Here is a 24,956-nt window from a genome sequence, read left to right as displayed (position 1 = left end):
TAATGTCAGTTAGCGGCAGTCTTTTGTGTGAAAACATGCATTTTAAAGATCTCCACTTCTGTTAGCGATAGTTAACAAAAATGAAATGCAAGGTCGGCGTTCCCTGTGCCAAAACGGCCGCTAACTCCACTTTGCGATATTTACAAGAAATTCCTTGTATGGAGCAAAACCAAAAAAACTGCCTCTAACTGCAGTTAGAGGCAGTTTTTAAGACCAGAAAATAGCTGGTCTTAAAAATGGTGCAAAGACTTGGGACCTCATTTCAGCAGGTTTTGGTTCTGGACAGTGCTGCAAGGAATGTTGCTGCACTGCCTTGCGACAAAACTAAAGGGCAGGAATGCGCACCCATTAATAAGATGGCACGTATTCCTGAGCCTCATTCAGGAAAAGTGTTGCAGCGCTGCAACAAAACAGCGCTGTAAAATTTTTCACTACGCCCTTCTTGCGACACCATGCACTGTACAGTGTTCCATGGCATAATTAATGACAGAAACGTCTGGAATCCTGACGTATCTGTCAGCCCTAATGTCATGCATTGCTGCAGTTGTGTCACAAGCATGACGCAACTCCAGCAATGCATGGGTCCAGCCGATCCCTGTGGCTGAAGGTTTTGGGGTGCAAAGGTTAATTTGAGGGTTCAGGGAGGGCTTGGGGGTGCAAGGGTCAGTGTTAGGGTTGCACTCACTGGAGTGAGAATAGTAATTTTTACCCCTCCACTTTCCCCACTGTTGCAATATGCGTAGTATTAGTATGCATTGTAATGGAATGCTATAGAATGGTATGCGTTGTAACGTAAAACTTCCTTTGGCACAACAGTGGTATGCCCGCTGTGCATGGGCACACAGCGGCCGCCATTGAAAAGTGCTATGGGGGGACTGGACAGCTAGGAGGCGGAAAACGCGGGAAAGGACTCGAGGGGGCGGGAACGTGGGACGTGGGTGTGAGCGGGGGTTGTAAAACATTTTAAAAGATTTCTTACCTCGAGGCCGGGTCAGGCATCTTCTGTGCTCCTGCTCTCCTGAGTCTGCTTCCAGGAACAGGTAGCAGGCAGCCAGGTTACCTCCCCTAAGCCAATCACAATGCTGCAATGAGGCGTTGTGATTGTTCTTGAGCGCCGTGACAAGGCGTTCAGCCTGGGGCTGGAGGGGTGGGCATGTTCTCCATGCAGGTTGTAATGCAGCCTGCATTGCAAACAGTGAAGAGCGCATGACTGCTTTCGCCGACAAAACAGTCATTGTGCACTTGAGTGGGCATACCACTCTGCCCCTGCCCTGTTCCATGAGTGGAGCAGCCCTACCCACCCTCCCGCAAAGGAAACATAGCATGGGTGCATCAGGAAGTGTGCTCCATGAGTGGAGCAGCCCTAACCACCCTCCCGCCCGCAAAGGAAACATAGCATGGATGCATCAGGAAGTTTGAATGAAAAAGGCAGCGCAACACTACGTGGATGTGTCCCCCTGGGCACTAAGTGGGTCTCCCGATGGAGGTCTTTATCCAGCTTTAAGTAGATTTTACCAATTCTTCAAAAATAAAATAATCAGAAAGCGTGTTTCTTCTTGAAGAAAGTTTTATTCACTTTTCTTTGAAGATTCAATTCTTTAGTTATCTTGTATGTCTCATTTGTGTTTTTTTCGAATGCATTTCGGGTTTGAACAACCCTTCATCAGGGACAAATGAGATGATTGCCGAATTATTAAGGTCGCATTTTAACAACCCTTGTTTTTTTTGTTAAAGGCGGATTGTATCGTCGACATGCAGACGGGTCGTGAATCGTACGCATATAGCGTTAGAAATAAAGAACAGACTACTTGTGTTGTTAGACCACGCGCGTGTTGAAAGAACTAACACCCGTCTGCATGTCGACGATACAATCCGCCTTTAACAAAAAAAACGACGCTTGTTACAATGCGACCTTAATAATTCGGCAATTGTCTCATTTGTCCCTGATAAAGGGTTGTTCAAACCCGAAATGCATTGGAAAAGAACAAAAATGAGACATACAAGATAAATAAAGAATTGAATCTTCAAAGAAAAGTGAATAAAACTTTCTTCAAGAAGAAACACACTTTCTGATTATTTTATTTTTGAAGAATTGGTAAAATCTACTTAAAGCTGGATAAAGACCTCCATCCAGAGACCCACTTAGTGCCCAGGGGGACACATCCATGTAGTGTTGTGCTGCCTTTTTCATTCAAACTGACGTTCTTGACCGGCACGTTGCCCCAGGAGCACATAAAAAATTCACAGAATATTTAGTTTCTTCTAACAATCTATAGTTGTAGCGCACACAACTCACTTTTTGCATCAGGAAGTTAACACAAGGAGATGATGGACGGAGCACTGAAACTTTTCAGACACTCACCCCCAGTCACAGATCTGTGTTGAAACCATCATCGTTCTTTAGCTCACTTCGCCACCCCAGTTTAGACACAGCTATATGCAAATCAGTCATGACCCTGTGCCTCATGGGAACTGTCCAGCCCAAACTGCCAAGCCATGTTTTCTCTGGACCCGAAAAAAGCACCCTGTGACCGGTTTCGGGGTAACAGCCCTCATCAGCCAGGTTAGCTTGAATCCAGTGGCAAAATGAGCAAGGGACCCACGTCTGGGCATACCCTGCCAAATTAGGGCAAACAAAGCAAACACAAGGAGATGATGGATGGAGGGCTGAATCTTTTCAGACACTCACCCCAGTCACAGATCTAGGTTGAATCCATTATCGTTCTTCAGCTCAGTTTGCCACCCCAGTTCAGACACAGCTATATGCAAATCAATCTTGACCCTGTGCATCATGGGAACAGCCCAACCCGAATTGCCAAGCCACGTCTTCTCTGGACCGGAAACAAGCATCCTGGGACTGGCTTAGTGCTAACAGCCCTCAACAGCCAGGCTAGCTTGAATCCAGTGGCAACGTGAGCAAGGGACCCACGTCTGGTCATACCCTGCCAACTTAGGACGAACAAAGCAAACACAAGGAGATGATGAACATAGCGCTGAAACTTTTCAGACACTCACCACCAGTCACAGATCTGGGTTGAATCCATCATCGTTCTTTAGCTCACTTCGCCACCCCAGTTCAGACACAGCTATATGAAAAATCAGTCTTGACCCTGTGCCTCATGGAAACTGTTCAGACCGAACTGCCAAGCCATGTCTACCCTAGACCGGAAACAAGCATCCTGTGACCGGTTTCGGGCTAACAGCCCTCATCAGCCAGGCTAACTTGAATACAGTGGCAGAGTGAGCAAGGGACCATGTCTGGGCATACCCTGCCAACTTAGGGCAAACAAAGCAAACACAAGGAGATGATGGACGGGAGCGCTGAATCTTTTCAGACACTCACCCCAAGTCACAGATCTGAGTTGAATTCATCATCGTTCTTTAGCTCACTTCGCCACCCCAGTTCAGACACAGCTATATGTTTTCGCCCACTAACGGCAGAATTTCTATCGCCTTCAAGCTAGTGTTAGCTGCAGTTTTCACCGCGGCTCCCTGAAACTATCGCCATGTAGCGACGTCTCGTACATACGTCGCTAACAGGGCGATAGTTTTCAGGGGTACACAGCAGTTGCAAAACCGCAACTAACAAGCGTTAGCGGTAGTTAATGCCAGTCCTTGTACATATGGCCCTTGGTATCTTCACATTTGTTGCCAAAGTTTCACAACACAAATCACTGGGTGAAATCAAAGAGTGATGCAATCTCATTTCGATAGGAGCAGTAACTGATGTTACAGATGGTGTTATGTGCACAGTGTTAATACATTAGCATAGGAAAATGTTTGTGCGAGTCCTTGCATATATAACTTGGTTGCTTGTACTCATCAGGGTGTAAAAATGCGGTGCGGGAGGTTAGTATGGGCAGGCCAGAATAATCGAACGTTGCTGGCAGCTACTATGTGGTCCAATTCTTTGGTGGAACTTTTTCTCTCGCTGTATCCTCGACAAGATGACTTTTCGTTACTCTCCTGTGTTTGTGTGTCTTTTAAGTTGTGTTAGGGTCCCACCATAGCATTTCTTCACTCTTGGTTTACCTCTAATTCATGTCGGAATGCATAATGTTGGACTTTGAAACCCTCAATAAAAGTAGAGAGCTATACGCTTTGGATAATTAAGAGGGCAGCTCTTTGAAAAAACTTACATACCACCGCTTTCTCTTAATTTTGACTTAGAGCTGCTTGATAAAGATGCACGGGACGCCATGTGGCGTGTGAATGTTCATTGATCATTTTTTTTGCGTGTGTTTTTTTTTTTACATGTTTACATTATGGATGAATTTCACTTGTTTTGTCTACAACACCGTGGCATCAATGGTATTAAACATAATATTTCTCTAAGCGCTTACAAACTAGGGTCCACGTGTCCTTACTAAGAGACGTGCCCCCAATCTGTGTTCACAGGGTGACATCGGGAGCCCCCTTGCGTGCAGTGAAAATGGGACCTGGTTCCTGGCAGGCGTCAACAACTTCCTCGCCACAGCCTGCATGAACCCCTCCAGCCCGGCTGTCTTCACTGAGATGTCCGCTCTGGCTAGCTGGATCCAAGGCAAGATATCCGGGGCCTTTTTCGCCAACCAGGTGGTCCAGATTTACAACAACATGGATGACGGCGAGTGCACAGCAGCGTCTCCAGGACTAGGTAAACTGTGGTTGGCTAAGCACCCCTGCACAGCAAAAATGTCCCCATCTGTTTCTTCCTTGAAAAAGTCCTTATTTAGCATGCTGTTTTCCAAGAATGACAGGGTAAGGCTTTAAGAAGAGATAGGTAAATAACGAATCGACAGGTACCTGCAGTAGATCCTTTATATCTGCACATATTATTTGCATACTAACATAGATGCAGTGCCAAGGCAGAAGCCCCAGGATGAGATCATTTTGCAGTTCCCTTACCTCCTATAATTACTCCTCTGTGCATGTCCCAGTCCTCCTTATTAAATTCGGATTTCCCATCCCCAATGGTGCTAGAGTATTTGTATGTGCATACGCTGCTATGCAGAATTCAGTGTCACCCCTAAGCTCCACCCTGCCTACCTCACCCACCTAAAATCTATTGACCTCTTTTTATAGAATTCCCTCCTATTAGCCGATGATCACTCCTTTCACTGTATATACAAATATGAAATAATTGTATGTCTCTTCTATTCTGCATTTTAGACATATTATGTCTCCGTATCCCACTACATAACCTTTTCGAGCAGACCGTCCTCCAATTAAGGCTACCCTAGATTGTCTCTGACATATCTTTATTCTTTTTGAAATGTCGCAACCTGCACTACTCACTTCTCGCTACAGAAAGCAGTTTCTATTATTTTACTGTGCCAGTACATCTTCTTTTTGTTCTTTTAGTGACCCCTGCCTTTATTTACCAAACCTTATACCCTTGTTTCACCCCTCTGATCAAATGACATGGTAAAGAGAGGCAGATATTTTGAGGAAGGATGCCAGTGCTGAAGCGAATGACTGCACTTGAGGCAGCAAAAGGTCAAGTAGAATGTGAAGGCCTCTTGATTCTGCAAACAGCTACTTACTGTCTTTTTAGGTTTCGCCTGCACAGTGCTTGTGCTGTGTTTAAAAGGTCTTGGATGAAAAAAAATCTTAAAAGGGGCTTGGAACCTGCCCATTACTTACCATTACTTACCCCATTACTTACCATTCGTTGAATCAGTCGCCCTAATTTCAATGCTTCTGATTGCACGTCTTCCTGCTTTGTCTGTCCATGCCATGGAGCAGTGCCCAAGTACTGCTTCCGTTCACTGACCAGTGGCCAGTGGACAGTGTCCTTCCACTGGCTACGCACTTCAGAAGGTACTTTTTAAAAATTAGCTATCTAGCACACCATATGAGTGCATCTGCAGGCCATCTCTTTCTTCCCCGGCGCTCTTCCCACATTGCTGATAGCACCCACCCTCACTCATTATTGTGTCCTTATTATTGCTTCCTCCCTCCCGCCTCATTGCTTGCGTGTCTCCCTCCCCCTCCTGCCTTGTTGCCTAACCCGTCTTCCGAATCAATTCACTTATCGCTGTTGGTTTTTATTGGATCTAGTCAAAAGCTCCTCCTCCCACAGTTTGCAGCTACTTGAGCCCTCTTACCCCAGGACGAGAATAGAAAATGCTGCCAGAGGAACAGGGAACAAGCAGGCAGCGTGCGGCATAGTAGTGGTATTTACATAGTGCTTGGTATCCGTGATGAGGTTCTGCTGTACTTTATGGAAGGATATCTGGTGAAGAGAAGGACCTCCTTGCCATGGTCTAAATTTCAAATCCTTCTCTCTTGTCCCACATACACACTAAACTGCACAAATCTCCCACATGTTTAACATAACACACATACTGAACTGCACATGAGAACACCAGCCACACACAATAAACTGCACATAAATTTTACATGATGAACACTACGCACATACCAAACTGCACATAAGCACACCAGTAGCACACCCTCTCACACATTAAAGGCCTCATTACAATGAGGCTTGGAAAGCCTCCGACCGCAGGTCGGAGGCTGTGAGCCACATCATAAATTTCACTTCCGACTGCCGCATTATAATGCAGGCCAGCCATAAGTGAAACTGGCCGGTCATTCCGGCTAAATTCCGATGGGCTCAAGGAGCCCATCGGACAGTCGGAGGCTCCATCGTAATCCCTATGGACGGCGTTTCCACCGCCGGGCTTATGATATCGGTTTCCGACAGGCATTCCATGTCAGACTTTCTGACATGGAAAGCCTGTCTTAAAGCAACTTTGGCAGCCCCTAGCCGGGCTCCCTTCTCCCTGCGGCCTGCAGTTGGGGCTGAGTGGGCACTTATGGTACTCCCCTCCTATTAATTACTGCTCCGCTGTGCCTGTCACACGGTGCAGAGATTAGCACAAACTTCCATTTGTCTATGGGAGCTTGTGCTACAGCCTGGTTACGGCCGCAGCACAAGCTCCCAAAGAGAAATGGGAGAATCCGACTGCACCATGTGCGGTTACATTGCAATAGCGGTGTAGAGACCGCCCACCGGAGTACGGTCGGTCCCAAGACCGCAACAGTGTTGGCATCGTAATAAGGCCCCAAATCTCACACAAATTCCCACACACAGAACCAGAACACATTTTCCAAACTCTACCTAACCACAACATCCACACACTAATTTGTACATAAACCCACACACACTGAATCCCAAAAACACACCGGTCACATTTGTCGAACCCCACACACCAACATAAACACACATTGCCCACAAACTCTACGCTCAGGCACATAGGTGTAGGCACTAAGCCACACAAAAGACATACACACATGAATCTACACAAATAACACATACGACCTCCACATAAAGGTAAGCACACCAATGCTTGCACAGGCACGCATACCAATAAACGGACATATCCAGATGAGGCATACAGATAAAGGCCCTTGCAACCCCTCTTCCCCCCCATCATCCAGTAGACACATATGCGCAGAAAAACTGAAACCCACAGACCGACATGCACATTTAAGTACAGAAGTACACGGCTGATATCTGAATTGGAGAGACGGGCCCCTTCCTCTTCTGCACATTTGTTAGACTGCTTCACTGTCTCAGATGTTTGTCACTTCCTCTCTTTTACATGCATACCCACAATCTTTTTTTCCTTTCGACCCACACACAACTCGATCAATCCTCCTCGTCTCTTTCATAAACACACACACACTGCTTGCTTCACAGCTCATCTATTTGTTTCTCCTCTGTTTTTCTCTCTATCTATTTCTACCTCCATCCCATCTTATTTAGATATGGCCGGTGACGAAAAGATTATTAATGACAGCACTTGTTTGAAATCTCTCTTTCAAGCACTAATGCATGTCTGTATAATAATGCGACTGTTGCTCTTCGAAGGTACAGGAAGCAGTTCAAAGCAGGCCTGCTGGATCACATATTGCAAAAACAACAGTTGATGGACAGAATGCAGAACAATGTCACAGATTCACCCCACTACAGAGATCTGGGCCTATATCCATCGTTATTTTGCTCACCATGCCATTCCAGTTTGAACCCAGCCATATGCAAATCAGTCTTGACCCTGTGCCTCATGGGAACAGTCCAGCCCGAACTGCCAAGCCAGGTCCTCCCTGGACTGGAAACAAGCATCCTAGGACCGGTTTCGGGGTTTCACCCCTCTTCAGCCAGGATAGCTTGATTCCAGTGGCATGGAGAGCACGGGAGCCACGTCTGGGCATACCCGTCCCACTCGTGGTGACAAATGCAAAAACAACAGTTGATGGACAGAATGTAGAACAATGTCATGCATTCACCCCAGTACAGAGATCTGGGCCTAAATCCATCGTTTTTTTGCTCACCATGCCATTCCAGTTTGAACCCAGCCATATGCAAATCCGTCTTGACCCTGTGCCTCATGGAAACAGTCCAGCTCGAACTGCCAAGCCAGGTCCTCCCTGGACTGGAAACAAGCATCCTAGGACCGGTTTTGGGGTTTCACCCCTCTTCAGCCAGGATAGCTTGATTCCAGTGGCATGGAAAGCACGGGACCCACGTCTGGGCATACCCGTCCCACTCGGGGTGCAAATGCAAAAACAACAGTTGATGGACAGAATGCAGAACAATGTCATACATTAACCCCAGTACAGAGATATGGGCCTAAATCCATTGTTTTTTTGCTCACCATGCCATTCCAGTTTGAACCCAGCCATATGCAAATCAGTCTTGACCCTGTGCCTCATGGGAACAGGCCAGCCCGAACTGCCAAGCCAGGTCCTCCCTGGACTGGAAACAAGCATCCTAGGACCGGTTTCGGGGTTTCACCCCTCTTCAGTCAGGATAGCTTGATTCCAGTCGCATGGAGAGCACGGGACCCACGTCTGGGCATACCCGTCCCACTCGGGGTGACAAATGCAAAAACAACAGTTAATGGACAGAATGCAGAACAATGTCATACATTCACCCCGGTAAAAAGATCTGGGCCTAAATCCATAATATTATGCTCACCATGCCATTCCGAGTTTGAACCCAGCCATATGCAAATCAGTTTTGACTGTGTGCCTCATGGGAACAGTCCAGCCCGAACTGTCAAGCCAGGTCCTCCCTGGACTGGAAACAAGCATCCTAGGACCGGTTTCAGGGTTTCACCCCTCTTCAGCCAGGATAGCTTGATTCCAGTGGCATGGAGAGCAAGGGACCCACGTCTGGGCATACCCGTCCCACTCGGGGAGACAAATGCAAAAACAACAGTTGATGGACAGAATGCAGAACAATATCATACATTCACCCCAGGACAGAGAACTGGGCCTAAATCCATTGTTCTTTTTGCTCACCATGCCATTCCAGTTTCAACCCAGCCATATGCAAATCAGTCTTGACCCTGTGCCTCATGGGAACAGTCCAGCCCGAACTGCCAAGTCAGGTCCTCCCTGGACTGGAAACAAGCATCCTAGGACCGGTTTCGGGGTTTCACCCCTCTTTAGCCAGGATAGCTTGATTCCAGTGGCATGGAGAGCACAGGACCCACGTCTGGGCATACCCGTCCCACTCGTGGTGACAAATGCAAAAACAACAGTTGATAGACAGAATGCAGAACAATGTCATACATTCACCCCAGTACAGAGATCTGGGCCTAAATCCATCGTTTTTTTGCTCACCATGCCATTCCAGTTTGAACCCAGCCATATCCAAATCAGTCTTGACCCTGTGCCTCATGGGAGCAGTCCAGAGAGGGAACAGTCCAGCCCGAACTGCCAAGTTAGGTCCTCCCTGGACTGGAAACAAGCATCCCAGGACCGGTTTCGGGCTTTCACCCCACTTCAGCCAGGATAGCTTCATTCCAGTGGCATGGAGAGCACAGGACCCACGTCTGGGCATACCCGTCTCACTCAGGGTGACAAATGCAAAAACAACAGTTGATGGACAGAATGCAGACCAATGTCATACATTCACCCCAGTACAGATATCAGGGCCTAAATCCATCGTTTTTTTGCTCACCATGCCCTTCCAGTTTGAACTCAGCCATAAGCAAATCAGTCTTGACCCTGTGCCTCATGGGAACAGTCCAGCCTGAACTGCCAAGCCAGGTCCTCCCTGGACTGGAAAGAGCATCCTAGGACCGTATTCGGGATTTCACCCCTCTTCAGCCAGGATAGCTTGATTCCATTGGCATGGAGTGCATGGGACCCACGTCTGGGCATACCATCCCACTCGGGGTGACAAATGCAAAAACAACAGTTGATGGACAGAATGCAGAACAATGTCATAGATTCACCCCAGTACAGAGATCTGGACCTATATCCATCGTTATTTTCCTCACCATGCCATTCCAGTTTGAACCCAGGCATATGCAAATCAGTCTTGACCCTGTGCCTCATGGGAACAGGCCAGCCCGAACTGCCAAGCCAGGTCCTCCCTGGACTGGAAACAAGCATCCTAGGACCGGTTTCGGGGTTTCACCCCTCTTCAGTCAGGATAGCTTGATTCCAGTCGCATGGAGAGCACGGGACCCACGTCTGGGCATACCCGTCCCACTCGTGGTGACAAATGCAAAAACAACAGTTAATGGACAGAATGCAGAACAATGTCATACATTCACCCCAGTACAGAGATCTGGGCCTAAATCCATAGTATTATGCTCACCATGCCATTCCGAGTTTGAACCCAGCCATATGCAAATCAGTTTTGACTGTGTGCCTCATGGGAACAGTCCAGCCCGAACTGTCAAGCCAGGTCCTCCCTGGACTGGAAACAAGCATCCTAGGACCGGTTTCAGGGTTTCACCCCTCTTCAGCCAGGATAGCTTGATTCCAGTGGCATGGAGAGCAAGGGACCCACGTCTGGGCATACCCGTCCCACTCGGGGAGACAAATGCAAAAACAACAGTTGATGGACAGAATGCAGAACAATATCATACATTCACCCCAGGACAGAGAACTGGGCCTAAATCCATCGTTCTTTTTGCTCACCATGCCATTCCAGTTTGAACCCAGCCATATGCAAATCAGTCTTGACCCTGTGCCTCATGGGAACAGTCCAGCCCGAACTGCCAAGCCAGGTCCTCCCTGGACTGGAAACAAGCATCCTAGGACCGGTTTCAGGGTTTCACCCCTCTTTAGCCAGGATAGCTTGATTCCAGTGGCATGGAGAGCACAGGACCCACGTCTGGGCATACCCGTCCCATTCGTGGTGACAAATGCAAAAACAACAGTTGACGGACAGAATGCAGAACAATGTCATGCATTCACCCCAGTACAGAGATCTGGGCCTAAATCCATCGTTTTTTGCTCACCATGCCATTCCAGTTTGAACCCAGCCATATCCAAATCAGTCTTGACCCTGTGCCTCCTGGGAGCAGTCCAGGGAGGGAACAGTCCAGCCCGAACTGCCAAGTTAGGTCCTCCCTGTTCTGGAAACAAGCATCCCAGGACCGGTTTCGGGCTTTCACCCCACTTCAGCCAGGATAGCTTGATTCCAGTGGCATGGAGAGCACAGGACCCACGTCTGGGCATACCCGTCTCACTCAGGGTGACAAATGCAAAAACAACAGTTGATGGACAGAATGCAGAACAATGTCATACATTCACCCCAGTACAGAGATCTGGGCCTAAATCCATCGTTTTTTTGCTCACCATGCCCTTCCAGTTTGAACCCAGCCATATGCAAATCAGTCTTGACCCTGTGCCTCATGGGAACAGTCCAGCCCGAACTGCCAAGCCAGGTCCTCCCTGGACTGGAAAGAGCAACCTAGGACCGTTTTCGGGATTTCACCCCTCTTCAGCCAGGATAGCTTGATTCCAGTGGCATTGAGAGCATGGGACCCACGTCTGGGCATACCATCCCACTCGGGGTGACAAATGCAAAAACAACAGTTGATGGACAGAATGCAGAACAATGTCATAGAGTCACCCCAGTACAGAGATCTGGACCTATATCCATCGTTATTTTGCTCACCATGCCATTCCAGTTTGAACCCAGCCATATGCAAATCAGTCTTGACCCTGTGCCTCATGGGAACAGTCCAGCCCGAACTGCCAAGCCAGGTCCTCCCTGGACTGGAAACAAGCATCCTAGGACCGGTTTCGCAGTTTCACCCCTCTTCAGCCAGGATAGCTTGATTCCAGTGGCATGGAAACCACGGGACCCACGTCTGGGCATACCCGTCCCACTCGGGGTGACAAATGCAAAAACAACAGTTGATGGACAGAATGCAGAACAATGTCATACATTAACACCAGTACAGAGATCTGTGCCTAAATCCATCGTTTTTTTGCTCACCATGCCATTCCAGTTTGAACCCAGCCATATGCAAATCAGTCATGCGTCTAATTTTTGAGTACGCCGGTGTGCATCTCACTACATTACATTGTTCACCACAGAATCTGTCCGCCTGTGAGATTGCACCCTCGAGGAAATTCTGAGGAGTACAAGGAAAATAAAGGACGTTTAAACGGAACTATAAAACAAAACTTTCATCGTAGGAGTGGTTATTCAGCCACAAAGGAAAACGTATTGACATTGTAAATGAAACTGGCATTTTGTATTATTTAGTTGTTTCAACATAGCAAGTACAGTCAATTCTTGATCAGTATATGCATCTATAGACATTCGTAATGAATAGTGATATTCGCAGACGATCATGCTGGTTTATAGACGGGCAGGGAAAGCAAGACAAAAACCGTGGGGTGAGGTTCTGGGAATTGTAGTTTCTCACATGAGATCGGATCAAAGGGTTAGATCTGAAGCTGTTTTTTAGCATTGGCTGGGTCCGCAGAACAGTGTGCACATGATTATTCACCTGGGGAGAATCACGCAGGAGGGAGATAAATTGCACTGGCTTTCAGTATTGGTTTTGGTTTAACCGTGAAGAAGTCGGGGCTGTGGCGTGATGTGGAGAAGTGCCCAGGAACAGGGCTAATGAGTGAATCGGGTGGATTTTAAATGCGCGATGTTGCACATGTCACGGTAAGCATTTGAACAGGGTGTAGTAGCGAACTTCATGTATTTTTAATGCGCTATGTTGCATTTGTTACGGCAAGCGTTTGGAAGCAGAAGGGAGACTACAAGAATTGTAAAGGAGGTTCAATAATTAAGCCTGTGTTTTTTCCATTGCGCGCATTAGAAAGATTACATATTGTTAAGATAGAGCCAGAAGAACAACTATGTATTAGTTGCTGTGATGTAGATACAGGGATAGATACTGATAACATTATGTCGTTGCACTAAACAGCAATGTTGATGTTAAAGGATTTTCAAATATCAATTTTGTATTCTAGATACCCCTGACGAAGGGATTTCATCCCGAAATGCATTGGGTAATTTTAATAAAGATGTGGCATGTGGACATCATAACGCCTCCTACGTTTTGATTGGAACAAGTAAAATGGAATGAGTAAAATGAATTGAATAATTTGTGAAAAAGATAACGAGTACATGATGGATAAAACGAAGAGTAAAGAATAAGAAACTTTTGATTGATTTAATTCATTCTCAAACGGCTGTGCATCTTGAAGTGGCGCCGAAGAGGAGTCAATGTGTTTTGTTTAAGTTGTAACGCGCAACTGGACGGAGCGCGTATCATGTTTGCACGCCAAACACAGTTTGAAAGAGTCATGCGTCTAATTTTTGAGTACGCCGGTGTGCATCTCACTACATTACATTGTCCTCATGGGAACAGGCCAGCCCGAACTGCCAAGCCAGGTCCTCCCTGGACTGGAAACAAGCATCCTAGGACCGGTTTCGGGGTTTCACCCCTCTTCAGTCAGGATAGCTTGATTCCAGTGGCATGGAGAGCACGGGATCCATGTCTGGGCATACTTGTCTCACTCGGTGTGACAAATGCAAAAACAACAGTTGATGGACAAAATGTAGAACAATGTCATATATTCACCCCAGTACAGCGATCGGGCCTAAATCCATCGTTTTGTTGCTCACCATGCCATTCCATTTTGATCCCAGTCATATGCAAATCAGTCTTGACCCTGTGCCTCATGGGAATAGTCCAGCCCGAACTGCAAAGCCAGGTCCTCCCTGGACTGGAAACAAGCATCCTAGGACCGGTTTCGGGGTTTCACCCCTCTTCAGCCAGGATAACTTGATTCCAGTGGCATGGAGAGCACGGGACCCACGTCTGGGCATACCCGTCCCACTCGATGTGACAAATGCAAAAACAACAGTTGAGGGACAGAATGCAGAACAATGTCATACATTCACCCCAGTACAGAGATCTGAGCCTAAATCCATTGTTGTTTTGCTCACCATTCCATTCCAGTTTGAACCCAGCCATATGCAAATCAGTCTTGACCCTGTGCCTCATGTGAACAGTCCAGTCCGAACTGCCAAGCCAGGTCCTCCCTGGACTGGAAACAAGCATCCTAGGACCGGTTTCGGGGTTTCACCCCTCTTCAGCCAGGATAGCTTGATTCCAGTGGCATGGAGAGCATGGGACCCATGTCTGGGCATACCCGTCCCACTCGATGTGACAAATGCAAAAACAACAGTTGAGGGACAGAATGCAGAACAATGTCATACATTCACCCCAGGACCCACGTGCAGCCGTACAAAACCTCAAAGACATGCCACTGCATTTTAAAGTGTGACGAGACAGAGCACTGCACTGAATTCCACATTGGCTGAAAGCCATAGGAGTCTCTTGTTCAAAGCTAGGAGAAGTTTATGCTACCTGCTGCATTTCAATAGCTGTTGTTGAATCTGGGGTGTTTTTCACGTATGTCCTCAAGAAAAAAGAGCCCTTTTTTAAACAATGATCATTGTTCTAACAAGCATTGGCATAACAAATAGGTTTCGCTCATGTGAAATATATTGGCTCTGTCAATTTTTTTTTCACATGTTGCACAGCAGTTGAGCTGCTGTGCAACATGGCTGAAAGTAAAACAAAAAAGCACTATGACGCAGTTAAAAAACGTGCTATGTTGTGGCCAGCAAAGGGCTTTTTAAAAAAAACGTTAAGCCATGTTGCACAGCAGTGCAACATGTAAATACCAGTGACAAATCCAAAAGATTTGGCATAGGTTAAACCTATTGGTTTTGCCCATGCTTGTTTTTGGGAAGGCGTAATTATTGTACATGTAATACCAGTGAGGCGAGTAAAATGTTAATTGTGTAGAGAAAACACATAGACTTAGGTTTACTAACATTGTGTGTCATGGTTGTGACATGACACAAAATATTAGTTGGTATTTACTAAGCCATGCAAGGGCCAACTTTCGTTGCCTTGAATGGCATGATAAAGAAAATGTAACACAACACAACCCCTTTCATAGGCATTCCATGGGTGGAGCATGGGTATTCCCATGCATCCACCCATGGATTTTGGTGCATTCCCAGATTTACTAAAGCTAGTAAACCTGGGAATGCGTCAAAATGCTACGCCTTCCCCAGTGAGGCATAATGAGGAGAAATATCTTTATTTCTTCTCGCCACTTCCTCTTTCTATGTACGATGCAGTCTACATCACACATAGACAGAAGAAACTGCCCAACAATTTTGTTTTTGTGCTGGAAGGTATTCCTTCCAATACAAAAACAATCCTGCCCATGACACAGGCACCCTTTGTGAGGAAATGGGGTGTATTATATGAAATACATTTACCAACCCATTTAGGACCCTTAGGTTTCATCTATCAAGCCCTTAGCTGAACCCTGTGTAGCTGTGGGACTGAGCAGCAAGGCTTACACAGAGGTACACATGAAAAGCATTTAAACAGCACCAAAACTATTGAAGAAGAAATCAATACAACACTCAAGAATTCCTTTACCAATTGATAAAAATGAAATGTATTTTTATAAGATTTTAGACAATACAACGAAAAAGATGCACTGGAGGTTTCCAGAGATATGAATGTTGCAAGTAATAATAAATCAAAGCATTTTCACTCACCCGCAGACAAGCCTTGGCAAGTTCAATGAATTGCATACTGAAGATGCTCTAAGGATGCTGTGAATGCGACGTGGTCGACGGGGGTCTTCCTGCAGGGAGTCCTTGGTCCATGAAGATGGTGAGGGGCTCCTGGTTGCAGGGTTGATGTTCCACTAAGTCCTCTCCGGTCTTGCCGAAGTCCAGTTGGCACTGGACTACCAGTTGCCCTTCGTCACAGGCCTTCTTGTGTTGATAACTCATGTTCTGAGGGTCCCAGCAACCCTTCGACAGCACCCCTAGCCTGAGCTAACTCATGTGCACGTCTGTGCATTGGGTCTTGGTCCTTGCTGCTGCATGGTGGTTGTGGTAGTAGCTTGAAGACTTTGGGATACTAACTTGCCCCAACAGTTTTCTTCAGCTGTTGTGTCCCTGTGCATTGAGCAGGAGGCCAGACAACTGGGCTCTGGAGACAGCTTCCCCTTGAGCAGAGCACAGTAGGCATAGTCCCTCTCTTTGCTAGCCACTAGGTGCAGTCTTTGATGGTGTAGCCTCTCTTTGCCGATCCTTCATTGCAGCAGGGCAGTCTTTCTTTGGTCCTTATTCCAAGTCAGTTGAGATCTGAAAGCCTCATTATGATGCCTGTCAGACCGACTGTCTAACTGCCATCTTTTTCAGTGACTTCAGACCGCCGAGGGCGGGAAGCTTCCCCTGCCGTATTACTATCCAACCGCTGCTACCGCGGCGATCGAGGCTACGGAAGAGCACATATCCACGAATATGTTGCTGCAAATGTGTACAAATCTCACAGAAAACATGTGATATGTACACAAATGCACAAAATATCTGGGGATATGCCTTGTACCCCATTGCTTGAATGTGGCAGAATGTGCACAGTCCATTCAATAAGGATATCCACCGCAGAAGGACTTACCTGGATCCCGGCGTAGACTGCTGGAGAGAAGTAGATTGAGGTGACTATGCACCCCAAATCCTCCGTTTCCCTTGACTCGAGGCAGCCAGTTGGGCCGCCACAGTCGGGTTGTCGGAAATCCACATCGTAATCCGGACGTTGGTGGTAGATCCCTGTGCAGCACTAGGGATGCAGTTTGTCTCTGACCACCATCTCTGCGGTCATAGAAAAGCGGTTGGAGTCGGCGGTCTTACAGTGGTCAGTTGGAGTACACAGTGCCTGCATCGTAATCCGGTGTTCGGACGAACCGCTTCCGAAGAGACCTTCGACAGTCCGACTGCCTCCAACAGGACCGCATAAGCCGGTTTGACCGGCTTTGTAATCAGCACCTGAGTTCTGGGTGCCCTATTTATGTTCAGAAACTGACCTCAGGGTAGGATGCGGTAGGTAGCCAATCAGCTACCAGGTTCCCTCCCACCTGATGACCATCTGGCTATCCCAGGATGCACCATTCTGCTCACTCCCAACATTGCGAGATCCCTCTCTCGACAGAGTTCCAGAATTCACCCCCAGAAAGTTGGCTAACAAGGGGCTACACGCCCCTTAAGAAAATAGTTTGACAACTGGCTTCCCCCAATAGAACGACCCTCTTCTAAGTGTTACCCATTTGGCCTTCATAGATGGTGTCTGCTTTGAAGCTCACCTTTTAGGCTAACACCCATGTGGCCTCCTGCAGGAGGGAGGTAACACATCTCTCTCCCATGAAGGACCCTATTGTGTCCTTTATTGGGAGTTGTTAGCACGTCTTCCAAGGAGGGCATTCAAACCCTTGGGTAACTAAAGTGACAAATTCGAAAGATGCACTTTGCCCACCAGTGACATTAAATTTAATTGAACCATTAAATCAGATTTAATGCACTGATTCTTTTGATACCAAACAGTACAAACCTTAATAGTCCCATTCAGAAGTTAGCAGGGCTGTTGTGCTAGCCTGTAAATTTGTACTTGTAGTCACAAATGTGGGCAAAACATGGGGGATAAACCTGCAAAAAGCCTGTTTCCTTAAACTCTTGCAGTATAACACAAGGGCTCCTGCATTGGTGTTAGGCAGCCACAAGTGTGCCAGCGCTAAGAGAGAGCATAAAAGCGCAACATCTTAGTAGATATTGTGATTTTCAGCTCTTTCTACCATTCACATAACACAGTGCAGCAACTTTGCTTGCTGCCCTGCGTTGCATGACCTTTTGATAAATATGCCCCATAGTGTATGCATATACTGTAATCTAAGGACCAAATTTAGACATAATAGGGATACAATTAATGACTATGCTCTTTTTCTTTCTCTATGTAGATTGATCAACCTGGGAAGTATGAATGTGACAAATATTGGGATTTACTCCTAATATCATTAAGAAAAGATTAATTGAATTTGTATTAAGTCTCATCAGCAATTTTCTTGCCTCAATAAAACAGTTAAAATGTACATGTTATCAGGTTATTCGGAAAAAACATCAAGTAAAAAATTTCAAGATGCACAAATATTGAGTTTTTAATATTGTGATCCACAAATATCGTGATGCAGGAATATCGTTGACAAGAATATCAATTTTCGAAGGTAAGTAATGTCGATGTCAAAAATATCTGTGTTGGTAATATTGTTTACAAAAATATCTAAGTTGTTAATATTGATGTTAAAAATATATATGTTGTTAATATCATTTACAAAAATTTTGTTGTTAATAATATCATTTTAACATTATTTTCATGTATTTTACTATATGTTTTAATTGTATATGTTTTCAACTGTTTGTATAATTATTGTTAATGTTTTTTAATATAGTTCGTACATTAGTTCGTACATTTCTAGTTGTTTTTAATTTAATTTAATTTTTTATTGCAATTTTTTGTGTTGTACTTGGTTGTGGAGTTTGAAGGGGTATAGGGTGGGAAGTAATTTAATAATAATTCATTAATCATTATTTTGAAATTAATATTAGGTATTTAATTAATAATTAATTATGTAAATTGTGTAATATATTTATTTTTAAGTTCGGTTTTAGGTGCAGGTTGTGGGGTTTGTAGGGGTAAAGGGTGGGAAGTAAATTAATTATAAATAATTATTGCATTTTTGTTTATTGTTAATTTGATTAATTGAAAATGAATTCTGTATATTGTGTTTATTCTGTATATTTGCTTTTTAAGTTATAAATTATATTTTAGGTGAGGGTTGTGGGGTTTGTAGGGGTACAGGGTGGGAAGGAGATTATATTTAATTTAAATTGTTATTCATTATTCAATTGATAATTCATTATATAAATTGTGAAATTAAGATATTTTTCAACTTATATGTCAAGTGCAGGTTGTTGAGTTTGTAGGGGTACATGGTGGGAAGTAAATTAATTGATATTTAATTTAAAATATTATTAATTATTTAATTGATAATTAATTATGTAAATCGTGTATTTACGGTATTTTTTAAATTACATGTCAGGTGTGGGCTGTTGTGTTTTTATGGTTAGAGGGTGGGAAGCTCATTAAGAAATAACTTACTGATAAATAATTATTACTTTAATATTAATTATTTAATTAATAATGATGTGACTTGTGACCTTATCATACTTGTTAAGTTAGATTTTAGGGGTGTGTTGTTTAGTTTGCAGAGGAATGGGGGGACGTTATGTAAGTAATCATGAATAAAAAATATTATTTAATATGTTAATTGTGTTATAGTTGTTTATTTCTATTACAATTTAATTGCTGTCTGTTATGTGTTTTGGGAATATAGTGTCGTACTGTAATTATATTAATAATATTTGTGTTAATTGATAACAAATATAAAAATTGTAATAGTAAAGTTATTTTTATAATTTGTGTTAAAATTAAGACATTTAATTTTTATATTTAGAATTTTATATTTTGGGGTAAGTAAAAGAGTTTTTAAAATATGTTATTTGTTTGAAGTGAAGTACTCTCTCTGCACTGTACCAGTGAATGGAGTGGGAATAGTAAATATTACTCCATCTAAGTCTAACGTTTTCCCTGCTGTTGTACCGACTAGAGTGGGAGTAAGACATTCATCCTCTCCTGAGTCCAACGCGTTTTCTACTGTTGCACCTACATGAGTGGGAATAGTAAATGTAACCCCTCCTGAGTACAACGCTTTTCCTACCGTTGCATACACTGGAGTGGGAATAGTAAATTTTACTCCTCCTGAGTCCAACGCTTTCTCTACTGTTGCACATATTGGAGTGGAAATAATACATTTTACCCTTCCTGAACCAGGCACTTATCCAGATCTTTAAGCAGGATGAACAAACTAGGGGCCGTATCATATGGAGAAATGCCGACCGTTGGGGCTGCACTGCAACAGGAGCTTACTAAGGTACAGTTGTGGGACTACCAAAGTAGAAAGATATTGAGCCTTCCCTGGATCCAAGAGGGATTAGGCACACAGAAGAAGTAACGGACGATTGCCCACAGCACAGAACTGATAATCATGACACTTGCTGAAGAAAATAACGACTAATCACTACGCCCTGATGAAGTCCACAGAAGTTGAACGAAACGTGTTGGCTGTTTTTACCTTACTTTTTTGAAGATTAAAGAAAAACCTTGGATTCATACTGATTGGATGGACTAAGTCATTACTGGAACGGAACTTGTGGTGCACTTCACAATTGTGATTAAACTAGGGGCTGTATTCTGCATTGTGATTGCTTGCACCCGGCGCACCTTTTAAAACGTGCGCCGGGTGCAAACAATCACAATGTACCCGATTATGGTGAATGCACTGCCCTGGGGGCCGTCGCGAACTCGCACTGCCCTGGGGGCAGCGGATTCATGTAAAAACACAGAGCAGCTGCTCTGTGTTTTCACAGTGCAGGCTGCACCCACCTGTAAGGGGATATTTGTGGGGGTCCATGGGACCCCATTTACCCCCTGCAGAGGACTGCCGTCATGAGGCACAATGAAAGTGCGCCACCTTTTAAATGGTGCACTGTCAGTGCTCCTTCTGAGGGCTCATTTGACTCTGTGTCCACTGCTGTAATATGGCGCGGGCACAGTCAAAGGAATTCCCTCAGTTGAATAGGGCACACCCCAATGCAAATGAGGGAACACCCTCCAAAGGTAGCACTGGCGCTTTAAGTGCGTCAGCGCAATCTGTATTATAGAAGAGGATGCACAAGTCTGCGGCCCCTTTTATAGTACCACAGTGTCACCGGGGCGCAAAGCGGGTGCAAACGCCCGTTGCGCCCCCAGGGCACTTGTTGTGTAATGGCCCTAGGGGGTCTCTCAAAGGGGTGTGGTCAACATAATTAAGGGCGTGGCTTAAAAGCACCTAAGCTAAAAATCTTTGCTGAGCATTATGTGCTGCCCCATTGCTTTTTTGCTGCTTCTGTCATTGCATCCAGACATATGATACAATAAGTAACCTTACACCTACAACAAACCAGGACTATTGGCTTTGTTAATAGCTGTTAGTTGCATAAGATAAATAAGCAACTACTATGGTTTCGTTGTATATAATATTAAAAATGCTTCAGTTCTGAAATGATGAGACTGAAATAACTATAATGAGTCTCTTTAAAGTTCCATCAAAGGCAGTGAAGGTTGGTACTGCTCCAATATGTCCGACAATTTGACAATAACAGTCTAGTCCTATGTCTGTGTTTTACTTAACTTTATTAGTCACCGGGTTTGTGCATTACACTTTGTATACGTGATCAAGGCTCCGCAGGGAGCTGAAACGCGTTGTATTAAACACCTCTGACTTACCTGATTGCCGAGTTCCTACATTTCTGAGAGCGCTTCGGAAGGTGATTCTATTGGAGATTAACAGCCGGCCAGCTCCGCCGGCATTTGCGCCACCTTTCTTGGGTCCCTGGCGGTTGGATTTTGGTATATATATATATATATATATACATATATATATATATATTTGTTACATAGGTATATATTAAAAACATTAGCAAATTAAAATATAGATTATAGGTAATATTTTTTTAATAGTTTTATATTATATATGTGTATATAAATAGACATATTCATACATATGTGTGTTTGTTTAAATACATTTGTATTTATATCTTGTTTAAATGTTACTTAAACATATTTTATTTACATGACATTAATGTTATATGTTAAAATATTTAATCTTTACTGTTTTTAACTATATGAATTAAACAACAATATTATTGTTTGTATTTTTCAGATTTTATTTACATACCATAATATGCATTGAAAACTATATTTTTGTGATCGATACTTTTGGCATGATATTTCTGTATTACAATATTTTTTGTTTCGATAGTGTGTCAGTGATCCGTTACTAGGTCGTCAAGGACTACAAGATTTGACATGTGGCACTGAATGTTGACAATGGCCATTTAGTGCACAGTAATTTGTTGGTGCTTGTAAAGCCACTTAAATTAAATTGTAACGACTGTCCACTTATATTATTGTGAGAGTCACCAACATTACTGGAGTTGAAGTGAAGATATGTGCTAATCCAAGCTTTTAAAATATTGAAATCGAGCTTGTGATAGACACAGGTGACTCCATTTCTCTCAGATGTCCCATCGGGGCTCCCATTGCATTGAGTACAGTGTTTAAGCTTGCAAGAGATTCTGGGTAGGCCTCAATACACAAACACAATGCAAAACATTTATTTAATAAACATATTTCTGAAGAGTGCGTCTTCCTGGAGTTTCCTCATCTTATCAATTTCCTTCAGGTTTCAGGCTGGACCAGGAAACTTTTTCCCAAGCGATAGCTCTCCAGCGCCGCCAAGCTTCAATAGTCGGCTCCTTCCATGACCTCACCCACCCAGTATGGCATTGGGGCACATTAGGCTACAACTGGTGTTCTGATGTCAGGTGCGGTTTTTCTGCTCTCATCAACATCGGACTGGAGCACCTGTAGTTAGTTCACCAATGAAATACCTTATCTTTAACTGTGACAAGTTCATATAGAGACTTCAAACTGCAGATTCCTCACCTTATAATACTCCCCAGGCTCCAGACTGAACCCAGAAATGTTTCTTCTGTAGTGCTTCCATACCACTGGATGGCACCATGTGCTTCAGCCTTAGGTCCATTCTGCCCCTGGAAGTCACGAAGTGGAGCCGCATTTAAGTGACGCCCCCAGTGCGCTGATTTCCGTTCCTTTAATTCCACACCTTTTGATGGGGATCGGGAACTCCACTCCCAGTCTTGTCGGTATTTTGACAATTTTTAGAACAAATTCCAGTGTGCTGGGGAAGTATGTTCACATTCAAAAAGACTGGTTTCAAACCAGCCCACAATTGAGGAAAACAGATGTCAGTCACAGACCCATACTAGGTGTGTCTCTGGTGTCTGGCCTTGGGCTATGACTCAAAGTCGTGCAATAAATGTGCACTCAAGCTCCCGAAGGTGATCCGACCAGGAGGCAAAGCTGGATGTTGCTGAACAGAAGAAGAAGTTGCAACATTCACATAAGCCCAACTCCCCTAGCAATGTGTACTTGGTCCCGCTCTCAAGACCATTCCCATGAGGGGTCAGCTTCACCCTTGAAGTCCTCTGGTGAGTCGAAATTAAAGTCAAAGTGAAAACATAAAAAGGAAAGTGAGACTCAAACCCATTTCACCACTCTGACCCTAAAGAGAAGGCGTGAGGGTGTCATGATGTCAATCGTTCGCCCTTGTGGTCTGCATTTGTGGAACCGATTCCTCAACTGATGCACCTTGCGTTTCCTAGGCCATCAGTGACACCATAGAAGATTGAAGCCTTTAAAGAGGCTATGCTGTAGAGTTTTTGCACACTTCTGGTTCCATCTTCATCCTTGTGTAAAGCGCTCTGATATCCCTCGGGATCTGGTTCGCACTATATGAAACTTTATAAAATAAAAATAAAATAAATCTGGTGTGCCTTTCAGCACCAAGGAAACGCCAAGGTCCCAAGTGTAGTTACCAGCACAGTATCAGTCCTCTGCACCGTGTGTCTCTTGGGACCTGTTACCGGCCCCATGCCTACTCTGGTACAGACCAGACTCCCATTGCAGCTCTGAGAGTTGTGCCAGTGCATTCCACATTGACATTGGTACCACCGCCACCAGTGCTGGAAGAGGATCTAGTACTGATACTGATGTCAGATCCCAAACTGACTTTGGCTCGATCCCGACCGATGTCACTAAACAAGATCACCAAAATGCAAATGGTTGTCATGCACTATGACTGTGACCCAGTGTTTCTTCCAGGTCATACGCTTCAACAGAGGCTCCATTATCTTTTTGGCTCTGACTAAGAGGAAGGCATAGCCCAGGATGTGGATGATAATAGTGGGTATGGGATGACTTTCTCTACTCTCCCGTCACACAGGTTGCCTCCTATAGGATTTGCAATAGGTCAGGGTTCTTGAAACCTCAGGTGGCCTATTTTGGACCTTTGGCCTCTGAATGCCTTCCTTTGGAAGTACATATTCAATATGCTCAGCCAGACCATGTGCCAGATGTACGACCATTGGTATTTGCGACTTACAAACTGCAACAAATTGTGAGTCGCAATTTGCGAGTCGCAAAATCCAATGTACAACAGTGTCTGAGACACTGTTTGCGATTCCCAGTGGGGTTGCAAATTGCATGCCTTGTGAATTTTAATGAGGCTGTCGCAATTTGCGACCCTATGGGGATTGGAGAGCACTCCCAGAAATGGTGGCCTGCTGGGGTCAGCAGACCACCATGTCTGGGACTGCTTTTAAATAAAGCAGTGTTTTTCTTACATGCAGCCCGTTTAAGTTTTTTAAGGGCAGTCTGTGAAACAAAGGCGAGAAACATGTCGACCATATACTTTTAAATATGATAATCATGAGACTTACTAGGACTATTGCACCCTAACTGAGCACCTCATTTTTTAAATAGGTTAGTGAGCTCAATCAATAAAATTATTTGACTAGGAACATCACTAAACCCATTTTAAATCACTTTTTGTTTAAACACCACTTTACACACACTACAAATCAACACCCACACACCCCCACTTCAACAAACGGCTATAAAAGATCTCTGGTAAAGAGTCCCTTTGTGGGTGCCCGTCAGGCATTGTAGCTCTGGCCTGATGAGGAGCAAGTCCTATGATGATGCATGACACCCGCTGGGATGTGTGAGGGCACCTGCTCCTATAAGAAGGACTCCTCCCATACTGGAACACAGAAAAAACCCCACTATCTTGTT

At 44.6% G+C, this 24,956-nt stretch overlaps 1 protein-coding gene across 1 annotated transcript in view; it reads left to right on the top strand.

The window, feature by feature from the left end:
- Positions 1-24,956, top strand: part of LOC146811701 (polyserase-2-like) — a 1,284,631-nt gene that overhangs the window by 1,185,554 nt on the left and 74,121 nt on the right. Inside the window, exon 16 of the mRNA XM_085615101.1 lies at positions 4,399-4,636. Within this exon, the coding sequence (XP_085471227.1) occupies positions 4,399-4,636 (238 nt within the window). The remainder of the gene's footprint in view (positions 1-4,398; positions 4,637-24,956) is intronic.

Source organism: Triturus cristatus, chromosome 7 (genome assembly GCF_964204655.1).
Source record: "Triturus cristatus chromosome 7, aTriCri1.1, whole genome shotgun sequence".
Taxonomy (NCBI): Eukaryota; Metazoa; Chordata; class Amphibia; order Caudata; family Salamandridae; genus Triturus; species Triturus cristatus.
This window is presented reverse-complemented; position numbering and strand designations above follow the sequence as displayed.